Source organism: Helianthus annuus, chromosome 9 (genome assembly GCF_002127325.2).
Source record: "Helianthus annuus cultivar XRQ/B chromosome 9, HanXRQr2.0-SUNRISE, whole genome shotgun sequence".
In the NCBI taxonomy this organism is placed as follows: domain Eukaryota; kingdom Viridiplantae; phylum Streptophyta; class Magnoliopsida; order Asterales; family Asteraceae; genus Helianthus; species Helianthus annuus.
In genome coordinates, this window is record NC_035441.2 from 179,190,648 (window position 1) to 179,203,866 (window position 13,219).

At 34.4% G+C, this 13,219-nt stretch overlaps 1 protein-coding gene and 1 pseudogene across 1 annotated transcript; both read right to left on the minus strand.

Annotated features, from left to right (window-relative positions):
* Positions 1-8,870: 8,870 nt before the first annotated feature.
* Positions 8,871-9,801, minus strand: LOC118481850 (protein RRP6-like 1). The gene is made up of 6 exons (XM_035977155.1): positions 9,758-9,801; positions 9,562-9,639; positions 9,441-9,490; positions 9,237-9,342; positions 9,067-9,149; positions 8,871-8,976 (listed from the first exon to the last, which is right to left on the minus strand). Exons 3-6 carry the CDS (start codon positions 9,446-9,448, stop codon positions 8,871-8,873), a joined length of 303 nt encoding a protein of 100 aa, XP_035833048.1. The 5' UTR covers positions 9,449-9,490; positions 9,562-9,639; positions 9,758-9,801.
* A 640-nt stretch (positions 9,802-10,441) lies between these two features.
* Positions 10,442-11,956, minus strand: LOC110879842 (annotated as a pseudogene).
* Between the last annotated feature and the right edge of the window lie 1,263 nt (positions 11,957-13,219).

Below are 13,219 nucleotides of genomic sequence, written 5' to 3' on the forward strand. Positions count from 1 at the left end.
ATAAGCTTGCAACTTAAGTTATCAATGTGGTGTTCTAATCTAGTTGATGACGAGTAGAGTTTAAATTTTAAATATTAATAATGTTACACAAAATACATATATCATGGAAAATACATATACCATGTTACCACCAGAATTTAATGCCATATATATTTATACGCTCTCGGTTACTCTAAATTCCCATAGTATATATTTTATTTATTTATTAAATTCACAGCCACCACAATAAGTTTGCAACTTAAGTTATCAACATGGTGTTCTAATCTAATTGATGACGTGTAGATTTTAAATTTAAATATCAACTATGTTATATAGTTAAAATTATCCATATAAAAAATCCATAAATATGCGCCCATCCATTTTGACGGCCAACTCACAATCTATATTTTCTTTATATATAAACTACTAGTTACAATATTTCTATATCTTCTTGTAATTGTTCATATATTTAGATACTACCTAAAACTAATAATGGTATATATTCTAAATATGTATATATACAGTATGTGTGTTTATATTATGTTGTTTATTCATCATGATCCCTTATCTCAATAGTCTTTTCACTTGTTATTTTTGACACCTTTTTTAATAAGGGCTCCGGGGCCTGTTTTGGTTCATTTATATGACCGGTGCTGTGCCGGTTACCATCACCGTGTTTTTTTCATATTTTAAAGTTGGGTGAACGACGAGGAAGACCAACGTCCTGGTGTCGTTGGAGGATATTTTCCCTCTTTTAAAGGGGCTTGAAAATCTTTTTTAGTCATTTTTGACACTTTTTCAAAAAAGGGCTCTAGGGGCCTGTTTTGGGTCATTTGTCTAACCGGTGCTGCGTCGTTTACCGTAACCGTTTTTTCCATATTTTAAAGTCGGGTGAATGACAAGGATGACCAAGGCTCTATTCTCGTAGGAGGATTTTTTCCCTGTTTTAGAGGGGACCGAAAATCCTTTTTGTCATTTTTAACACCTTTTTAAAAAAGGGCTATAGGGCACTATTTTGGGACATTTATCTGACCGTTGCTGCGCCGGTTACCGTCACCGTTTTTTACATGTTTTTAAGTCGGGAGAATGACGAGGAAGACCAAGGGCTAGTGTCGTTGGAGGATTTTTTTCCCTCTTTTAGAGGGGCCCGAAAATCCTTTTTTTTTTGTCATTTTTAACACTTTTTCAAAGAGGGATCCAGAGAACTGTTTTGGGTCATTTATTTGACATGTGCTGCGCCGTATACCTGACCGTTTTTTCCATTTTTAAAGCTGGGTGAATGACGATGATGACCAAGGGCCTGGTGTGGTTACAAGATTTTTTTTCCCTCTTTTAGAGGGGCTCGAAAATCCTTTTTTGTTATTTTTGACACTTTTTCAAATAGGGCTACAATGGCCTCTTTTATATAAAATACATATCTCATGGAAAATACATATACCATTTTACCACCAGAATTTAATGCCATAGATATTTATACATTCTTGATTACTTTAAATTCTCTTAATATTTATTTTATTTATTTTTTCTGTCATTCAAATTTTAAGTTATGTGCGCATATATATGTGTACCCGCTTATCCCTTCACACCCAAGTTTTCTTCGAAGCTAAAGAAAACTACATGAGTTGGCAAACAATAAAACATGGCTATTAAATTCACTGCCACCACAATAAGCTTGCAACTTAAGTTATCAACGTGGTGTTCTAATCTAGTTGATGACGTGTAGAGTTTAAATTTTAAATATTAATAATGTTATACAAAATACATATATCATGGAAAATACATATACCATGTTACCATCAGAATTTAATGCCATATATATTTATACGCTCTCGGTTACTCTAAATTCCCATAGTATATATTTTATTTATTTATTAAATTCACAGCCACCACAATAAGTTTGCAACTTAAGTTATCAACATGGTGTTCTAATCTAATTGATGACGTGTAGAGTTTAAATTTAAATATCAACAATGTTATATAGTTAAAATTATCCATATAAATAATCCATAAATATGCGCCCATCCATTTTGACGGCCAACTCACAATCTATATTTTCTTTATATATAAACTACTAGTTACAATATTTCTATATCTTCTTGTAATTGCATATATATTTAGATACTACCTAAAACTAATAATGGTATATATTCTAAATATGTATATATACAGTATGTGTGTTTGTATTATGTTGTTTATTCATCATGATCCCTTATCTCAATAGTCTTTTCACTTGTTATTTTTGACACCTTTTTTAATAAGGGCTCCGGGGCCTGTTTTGGTTCATTTATATGACCGGTGCTGTGCCGGTTACCGTCACCGTGTTTTTTTCATATTTTAAAGTTGGGTGAACGACGAGGAAGACCAACGTCCTGGTGTCGTTGGAGGATATTTTCCCTCTTTTAAAGGGGCTTGAAAATCTTTTTAGTCATTTTTGACACTTTTTCAAAAAAGGGCTCTAGGGGCCTGTTTTGGGTCATTTGTCTAACCGGTGCTGCGTCGTTTACCGTAACCGTTTTTCCATATTTAAAAGTCGGGTGAATGACAAGGATGACCAAGGCTCTATTCTCGTAGGAGGATTTTTTCCCTGTTTTAGAGGGGACCGAAAATCCTTTTTGTCATTTTTAACACCTTTTTAAAAAAGGGCTATAGGGCACTATTTTGGGACATTTATCTGACCGTTGCTGCGCCGGTTACCGTCACCGTTTTTTTCATGTTTTTAAGACGGGAGAATGACGAGGAAGACCAAAGGCTAGTGTCGTTGGAGGATTTTTTCCCTCTTTTAGAGGGGCCCGAAAATCCCTTTTTTTGTCATTTTTAACACTTTTTCAAAGAGGGATCCAGAGAACTGTTTTGGGTCATTTATTTGACATGTGCTGCGCCGTTTACCGTGACCGTTTTTTCCATTTTTAAAGTTGGGTGAATGACGATGATGACCAAGGGCCTGGTGTGGTTACAGGATTTTTTTTCCCTCTTTTAGAGGGGTCGAAAATCCTTTTTTGTTATTTTTGACACTTTTTCAAATAGGGCTACAATGGCCTCTTTTATATAAAATACATATCTCATGGAAAATACATATACCATTTTACCACCAGAATTTAATGCCATAGATATTTATACATTCTTGATTACTTTAAATTCTCTTAATATTTATTTTGTTTATTTTTTCTGTCATTCAAATTTTAAGTTATGTGCGCATATATATGTGTACCCGCTTATCCCTTCACACCCAAGTTTTCTTCGAAGCTAAACAAAACTACATGAGTTGGCAAACAATAAAACATGGCTATTAAATTCACTGCCACCACAATAAGCTTGCAACTTAAGTTATCAACGTGGTGTTCTAATCTAGTTGATGACGTGTAGAGTTTAAATTTTAAATATTAATAATGTTATATAGTTAAAATTATCCAAATAAATAAACCTTAAATATGCGCCCATCCATTTAGAGGGGCCCGAAAATCTATATTTTCTATATCTACTAGTTATTGTTCATATATTTAGACACTACCTAAAACTAATAATGGTATATATTCTAAATATGTATATTTACAGTATGTGTGTTTATATAATGTTGTTTATTCATCTTGATCCCTTATTTGAGTAGTGTTTTCACTTGTTATTTTTGAGACCTTTTTAAAAAGGACTCTGAGGCCTGTTTTGGTTCATTTATATGACCGGTGCCGTGCCGGTTACCGTCACTCGTTTTTTTTCATATTTCAAAGTTGGGTGAATGATGAGGATGACTAACGTCCTGGTGTCGTTGGACGATATTTTCCCTCTTTAAAGGGGCTCGAAAATCTTTTTTAGTCATTTTTGACACTTTTCAAAAAGGGCTCTAGGGGGCCTGTTTTGGGTCATTTGTCTGACCGATGTTGCCCCGTTTACCGTAACCGTTTTTCCATATTTTTAAGTCAGGTGAATGACAAGGATGACCAAGGTTCTAGTCTCGTAGGAGGATTTTTTTCCTGTTTTAGAGGGGCCTGAAAATCCTTTTTGTCATTTTAACACCTTTTCAAAAAGGGCTATAGGGCACTATTTTGGGAAATTTATTTGATTGTTGCTGCGCCGGTTTCCGTCACGGTTTTTTTCATGTTTTAAAGTTGGGAGAATGACGAGGAAGACCATGGCTAGTGTCGTTGGAGGATTTTTTCCCCTCTTTTAGAGGGGCCCGAAAATCCTTTTTTTGTCATTTTTAACACTTTTTCAAAGAGGGCTCCAGGGAACTGTTTTGGGTCATTTATCTGAACAGTGTTGCGCCGTTTACCGTGACCGTTTTTTCCATTTTTAAAGTCGGGTGAATGACGATGATGGCCAAGGGCCTGGTGTAGTTACTGGATTTTTTTCCCTCTTTTAGAGGGGCTCGAAAATCCTCTTTTGTTATTTTTGACACGTTTTCAAATAGGGCTACAAGGGCCTGTTTTATACAAAATACATATATCATGGAAAATACATATACCATGTTACCAGCAGAATTTAATGCCATAGATATTTATACTCTCGGTTACTCTAAATTCCCATAGTATATATATATGTGTGTGTACCCCCTTATTCCCTTCACACCCAAGTTTTTTTCGAAGCTAAGCAAAACTGCATGAGTTGTCAAACAATAAAACATGGCTATTAAATTCACTGCCACCACAATAAGTTTGCAACTTAAGTTATCAACGAGGTGTTTTAATCTAATTGACGACGTGTAGAGTTTAAATTTTAAATATTAATAATGTTATATAGTTAAAATTATCCATATAAATAATCCTTAAATATGCGCCCATCCATTTTGAATGCCAACTCACAAACTATATTTTCTTCATATATAAACTAATAGTAACTATATTTTCTATATCTACTAGTAACTATATTTTCTATATATATATATATATATATATATATATATATATATATATATAAATTACTAGTAAACTAGTAATTGTTCATATATTTAGATACTATGTAAAACTAGTGGAGAGTTCATTGAGAAGAAATTTTTTTTAAGAAGAAAAAAGAAGAAGTTTTAACCAATAAGAATGCTTCATTTTACTTAATTTAATATTTGATTTTAATTTTAATGTAAGGGTATATTTGTAAGCTTACGTAAATCATTAATTTCTAATATTCCTCTTTAATAGCTAAATACATTAAATTTTTAACTTATTTTCAAAATATACATTTTTTCAAAACTAAAAAAAATTAATTTAGAGTTTAGGAAAAATTACTAGGAGTGTAGGATTAGTTACGAGTTGTGTAGGATAATTTTGAAATGTGTAGGATAAATTTCGAAATGTGTAGGATAACTTTTTATGTGTGTAGACAAAAAAAAGTGTAGAGGGTGATAGTATTTATGAGTAATTAATTAGTTAAAGATAATAATTAATGAGATATAAGAATAAACTAATTAATATTTTACAATTCTACCCTTTGTTCTTTTTCTTCTCAATTTAAATTTCTTCTCAAATGAACATCCACCTATAAAACTAATAATGGTATATATTCTAAATATGTATATATACAGTATGTGTGTTTATATAATGTTGTTTATTCATAATGACCCCTTATTTCAATAGTCTTTTCACTTGTTATTTTTGACACCTTTTTAAAAAGGGCTTCGGGGCCTGTTTTGGTTCATTTATATGACCGGTGTTGCGTCGGTTACCGTCACCGTTTTATTTCATATCTTAAAGTTGGGTGAATGACGAGGAGGACCAACGTTCTGGTGTCGTTGGAGGATATTTTCCTTCTTTTAAAGGGGCTCGAAAATCTTTTTCTTTGTCATTTTTGACACTTTTTCAAAAAGGGCTCTAAGGGTCTATTTTGGGTCATTTGTGTATTTGTCTGACCGGTGCTGTGCCGTTTACCGTAACCGATTTTCCATATTTTAAAGTCGAGTGAATGACAAGGATGACCAAGGTTCTTGTCTCGCAGGAGGATTTTTCCCTGTTTTAGAGGGGTCCGAAAAATCCTTTTTGTCATTTTTGACACCTTTTCAAAAAGGGCTATAGGGCACTGTTTTGGGACATTTATCTGACCGTTGCTGCGCCGGTTACCGTCACCGTTTTTTTCATGTTTTAAAGTCGGGAGAATGACGGGGAAGACCAAGGGCTAGTGTCGTTGGAGGATGTTTTCCCTCTTTTAGAGGGGCCCGAAAATCCTTTTTGTCATTTTTAACACTTTTTCAAAGAGGGCTTTAGGGAACTGTTTTGGGTCATTTATCTAACCTGTGCTGCGTCGTTTATCGTGTCCGTTTTTTCCATTTTCAAAGTCGGGTGAATGACGATGATGACCAAGGGCCTGGTGTAGTAGAGGATTTTTTCCCTCTTTTAGAGAGGCTCGAAAATCCTTTTTTGTTATTTTTGACAGTTTTTCAAATAGGGCTACAAGGGCCTGTTTTATATAAAATACATACATCATGGAAAATACATATACCATGTTACCACCAGAATTTAATGCCATAGAAATTTATACACTCTCGGTTACTCTAAATTCCCATAGTATATATTTTAGTTATTTTTTCTGTCATTCAAAATTTAAGCTATGTGCGCATATATATGTGTACCCCCTTATTCCCTTCATACTAGGGGTGCTAAACAGGAAGTGTTCGCGGGTTGGCGGGTTCAACCCGACCCGAACCCAAAAAATTTACCTGAACCCGAACCCGAACCCGAAAATTGTATCACACATATGAACCCGAACACGACCCAAAGTTTCATGGGTTGACCCGAACACGACCCGTTTAACCCTGATTTTTAAATTTTTTTCCTGAAATTTATACATTAAATTACAATTTACTTAAAAACACAAATGTACATAATAATATCATATTTAAATTATAAAATCTATGTTAATTTCTCTTTTTAAGTTATAATCATAGCATAAAATACACACCCCATTTAATTTATAACATAAAAAATATTGTAAAAAATATAAAATAGTATAAATGTGTTAAACGGGTCAACACACCAACCCGACCAGGTTGACCCGAACCCGACCCGTTAACCTAAACGGGTTTGCAGGTTCAACACGAAATTGACCCGAACCCGTTTACACTAAACCTAAACCCACGAATGTCGTGTTAGGTTCGTGTCGGGTTTTCGGGTCGTGACAGAAATTCACACCCCTACTTCACACCCAAGTTTTCTTCGAAGATAACAAAACTGCATGTGTTGTCAAACAATAAAACATGGCTACTAAATTCACTCCCACCACGATAAGCTTGCAACTTAAGTTATCAACGTGGTGTTCTAATCTAATTGATGACATGTAGAGTTTAAAATTTAAATATTAATAATGTTAAATAGTTAAAATTATCCATATAAATAATCCTTAAATATGCGCCCATCCATTTTGACGGCCAACTCACAATCTATATTTTCTTTATATATAAACTACTAGTAACTATATTTTCTATATATATAAATTACTAGTAAACTAGTAATTGTTCAGATATTTAGATACTACACAAAACTAATAATGGTATATATTCTAAATATGTATATATACAGTATGTGTGTTTATATAATGTTGTTTATTCATCATGATTCCTTATTTCAATAGTCTTTCCACTTGTTATTTTTGACACTTTTTTAAAAAGGGCTACGGGGCCTGTTTTGGTTCATTTATATGACCGGTGTTGCGCCGGTTACCGTCACCGGTTTTTTTTTTTTTTTTTCATATTTTAAAGTTGGGAGAATGACGAAGAAGACCAACGCCCTCGTGTCGTTGGAGGATATTTTCCCTCTTTTAGAGGGGCTGAAAATCTTTTTTAGTTATTTTTGACACTTTTTCAAAAAGGGCTCTAGGGGCCTGTTTTGGGTCATTTGTATGACCGGTGCTACGCCGTTTACCGTAACCGTTTTTCCATATTTTAAAGTCGGGTAAATGAAAAGGATGACCAAGGTTCTGGTCTCGTAGGAGGATCTTTTCGCTGTTTTAGAGGGGCCTAAAAATCCTTTTTGTCATTTTTAACACCTTTTCAAAAAGGGCTATAGGGCACTATTTTGGGACGTTTATCTGACCGTTGCTGCGCCGGTTACCGTCACCGTTTTTTTTCATATTTTAAAGTTGGGAGAATGACGAGGAAGACCAAGGGCTAGTGTCGTTGGAGAATTTTTTTCCCCTCTTTTAGAGGGGCCCGAAAATCCTTTTTTTGTCATTTTTAACACTTTTTAAAAGAGGGTTCCAGGGAACTGTTTTGGGTCATTTATCTGACATGTGCTGCGCCGTGAACCGTGACCGTTTTTTTCCATTTTTAAAGTCGGTTGAATGACGATGATGGCCAAGGGCCTGGTGTAGTTAGAGGATTTTTTTCCCTCTTTTATAGGGGCTCGAAAATCCTTTTTTTGTTATTTTTGACACTTTTTCAAATAGGGGTACAAGGGCCTGTTTTATACAAAATACATATATCATGTAAAATACATATACCATATTACCACCAGAATTTAATGCCATGGATATTTATACACTCTCGGTTACTCTAAATTCCCATAGTATATATTTTATTTATTTTTTCTCTCATTCAAAATTTAAGCTATGTGCGCATATATATGTGTACCCCCTTATTCCCTTCACACCCAAGTTTTCTTCGAATCTAAACAAAACTACATGGGTTGTCAAACAATAAAACATGGCTATTAAATTCACTGCCACCACAATAAGCTTGCAACTTAAGTTATCAACGTCGTATTCTAATCTAATTGATGACGTGTAGAGTTTAAATTTTAAATATTAATAATGTTATATAGTTAAAATTATCCATATAAATAATCCTTAAATATGCCGCCCATCCGTTTTGATAGCCAACTCACAATCTATATTTTCTTTATATATAAACTACTAGTAACTATATTTTCTATACCTACTAATAACTATATTTTCTATATATATAAATTACTTGTAAACTAGTAGTTGTTCATATATTTATTATATCTTTGCAGAGAAAATAAAAAGCAGTGACTTCCTGCAACAATCGCAAGTTGCTGGCCGTTGAGATCAGCATCATACAACCTGAATCAGCAAAAATAAGTGACGTCGTAAAACAATTTCGAAAGTGGAATCTCTGAATGTATCACAATCACAAACACAAACAGATTTTACCCGTATATGTTTAGATATGAGTTCTCAGTCAGAATCTCTTTCTGATAGAGCTGCATACATAGATCATAACTGCGTTGATATACCTGAAACCAACAGTTTTAACTGAAATTATAGGGCAAAAATATTTTTCAAATATTATACAGAAAAAAAAAGAACGATTAATTTATTACCTCAACAAGAGATGCTTCAGGGCAGTTTGGATCTGTTGATGAAAGCAGCTTTCTTTTCATAAGATCGTATATGTACAGAAGATAATGTGTGTCTTCTCTAGCATATCTGTCGTCGAAGATAAAAGTAAAAGGCACACATAAGCATGAAGAAACATGTAATAAAAAGGAAAAAAATAGAGTAAAGTTGTAACAAGCAACAACTACCTCAGCATTTCACCAGCAACGGTCGCAACCGCCAATCCGCATTTTGGTATCTTTTTTAATAAAAAAAACAAAATGTAAATTACATGTTATGTGTTGTGTCATGTGTGCAAAAGAGACGTACTCTTTATTTGCAGCAACGTCACAAAAGTGTTTCAATAGATACTCTAGGGAGTCTCTCCAACTTTAACACCTATGAGGCCTATACGATTTCAAATTCACGCTCAAATTAAACTCAATAAAATAAAAAAAAATTATTTTCAAAAGCATACACTAAATATAAAATGAATAAAGCATACTCAAAATGAATTAAAGATAACCTGTCCAGTATCAAACATATTGCAGACATATATACCAAAGTAACATTGCAGCCATATAATATCCCGATCAGCTCCATGCATAAACATAACCTGATATGTTGTAGTGTCAAAATGGTTTAAAATGTTTAAATATTAGCTTCGAAACCTTTCTTTTGGTAGGATCACTGAAAACCTCTCGCAGATACGGGCCAATTTGAACCCGTAGTTTCAAAGTGTCTACGATAAAATCTTCCGTCTGGTAGATATTTGCACCAAGCATCAACCCCTCCGCCATCAACATATACTTTCACACAAACCCTACGATGAATTCCGCCATTGTAGATAAAATCGCGTTAAATAAACACATTTACAACGACCGATTCAACACAAATCGAATAATAAACATATAGATACAGAAATCGAGTGAAATAGGCTAGGGTTTTACACACGTATGTCGTTTTCCGACGCAGAAAGATCGCCTTCTTCTCTTGTTTTCGTTGAATTGGCGATCATCTTTTGCATCGGTAGCGTGATTAGATGTCGCCGGATGAGGTGGAATCACAGTGGGGGTTTCCTCCATGAATCAATTGCTTGTTGAAATGTATGCAATTGACGGTTGTTTTGTACGGCCACACACCAGGCTCGTTAAAAGTTGAAATGGTCCGTACAATATGCGCTACAATAACAATCTAGAAAGGATTACACTTACTCATACAAAGTTGAAGTAGAATAGATTTGTCCAAAATCAACTCCAAGTTTAGCTTCTATTGATGCGGAAGTAACCTCTAACATCCATGTTGCGGGATTATAGTTGTCTCTAATCTTCGGCACCCCAGAAATGCTCTGTTTCAAATATATTTCATGTTACTAGTTATGATAAATGAGATTACCATACTAGAAGCAAAAACAAAAAAAAAAGCAAATCAAGCTTAAAAGAAGAGGGATTATGTATATCTAATATGTGCATCTGTTAGCAAAGGTCAACTAACCTCAAAGTATTCAATGACTCTACATGAGTTGTGCCCCAAAGTAGATCATACGTCCACCATTTTTCATTAGGATCAACTGCAGGATCATAGATGGGGCAATATATGAGACATTTTATGTCAAACTAGATAAAGAAATTAGTGTTCAACAGCTCAAAAATATATAAGTATCTATTTTCTACCTCATCGAAGGCCTCAAAAATGTCAATGCTTGGTGAATGGTACAGACAATTGTTCTTCCTGTATCAACAATATTCTTCACAGCCCGCATAACAATGGCAGCTGGCCGGGCATCCAGTCCAGTTGTAGGCTCATCCATGAATATGATGGAGGGATTAGCAACAACTTCAACAGCAATTGTGAGCCGCTTACACTGCTCTGTTGATAGCCCACTAACCCCAGGAATACCGACTAAGGAATCTTTTATGGCATTAAGCTCAACTGTTTCCAAGATTTCTTCTACAAATTTCTGGACATCCAACAGAAAAATGTATGTCAAATTACCAAAAGTAATCAGTCAAACAATTTCTATATATGTAATCACTCCGTAAAGATATCTCAATACATATTTAGTTTTCGAATCAATGTCGGGGTGAAGTCGAAGCCATGCAGAGAATATGACAGATTCCTCAACTGTAATTTGGGGAGAATGTATATCCGTTTTTTCACAGTAACCCGAAATCCTTGCAAATGTATCTTGAACTTTGGATCCCCGCCAATACTAATCTCTCCTTCAACAATGCCACTAGTTTTCCTTCCAGCAAGAACATCAAGAAGTGTTGTTTTTCCAGCACCACTTACACCCATTAACGCTGTAAGAACACCGGGTCTAAAAGCGCCTGTGATGTCACGAAGTAACTGAAGTCTTTTTCCAGTAAAGCCATGCTCTCTCATTTCCTGACACAACAATCACCTATAGCATAATCTGAACAACATATATTTAAAGGATTTATATAAGATACTTTTGACCAATTACCAGTGGAGGCTCAACATAGTATTGAAGATCTTGAAAGGTAATCGTTAGTGGTTCAAAAGGTAACACCATTTTTCCTGTAAGATAACTACATGGATTAACATCTACTGATCAAAATGTTATAAAACATCATATCATAAAGAAGAAAAGAAAATATCCTAACCTTCGTAAGGCTTAGAGACATTTGTATTGGAATTTTTTGTTATTTCATTGTTGTGAGATTGGTGTTTAGATCCTTCCCCTCCATTTACTTGAGATATCTTTTCCTTGGAAATAATGGCACGAGTACCCGGAGCTGTAACCAGATTAATTAATAATAACAGGGCACTCTTAAGTTCAAAATTGACTTACAATGAAAAAGATGAAGTTACCCTTTAAGTAGCTTAAAGCCAAGATGAAGCCTATGTTGAATAGCAGTACAAAACCAAACAAAGCACCAATTGATATCCAATAATAGTATCCCTCGAAATCTAGACCACGGCTTTGAAGTGTTTGTTGTCCTATGGTTTGAAAATTGTCAGCCAGTGTATTACTTTATGCAAAAATCAAATCAAATAAGGATCCTAGGGATTTACCTTGTTCGATCTGGGAGAAAGAAATTCATTCACCACAAGTCCTATCTCACCATATGACTGCTTGATTAAGCTTCTTATAAAACTAAAACAGCTGTTATATATGCAAAACACAAATAAAAACAAACAGGTAAAACCCTAAACTAAACAATCAAAACACTATCAAACATATACACAACCACAATTCCTACAATACGAACACAGCCACGGTTTTATACTTTCACACAAACCCTACGATGAATTCCGCCATTGTTACAGATAAAATCGCGTTAAATAAACACATTTACAACGACCGATTCAACACAAATCGAATAATAAACATATAGATACAGAAATCGAGTGAAATAGGCTAGGGTTTTACGCACGTACGTCGTTTTCCGACGCAGAAAGTTCGCCTTCTTCTCTTGTTTTCGAAGAATTGGCGATCATCTTTGCATCGGTAGCGTGATTAGATGTCGCCGGAGGAGGTGGAATCACAGTGGGGGTTTCCTCCATGAATCAATTGCTTGTTGAAATGTATGCAATTGACGGTTGTTTTGTACGGCCACACACCAGGCTCGTGATTCATGATCCGTATATACTATTTACGGTATTTTTTTCTTTGAGAACTAGGGTGAAATTGGATTGGAGTAAACCCTTTGGAGAGAAATTTGTGAAATTTTGGGGGAGATGGTTTAATTTCAAAGGAAAACTAAAAGTATGAGAGGGAAAAAATTTCAAAGAAATTTTATTAAACGGTTTTTAGGAAGGAAAAGGAATGTTTGAAAATTTGAGTTTTTAAATTACTTGAAAATTTAAGTGGTATATATAAAGTGTCATTAAAAATTCATATAAGCTTCAGTGGCACATACAAAGTGTCATTAAAAATCCTAAATTAGTGGCATAAAAACTAAATGACATTAAAAAATGTGTGCTAAGCAAATATGGCATACACAAAGTGCCGTTAAAGCCT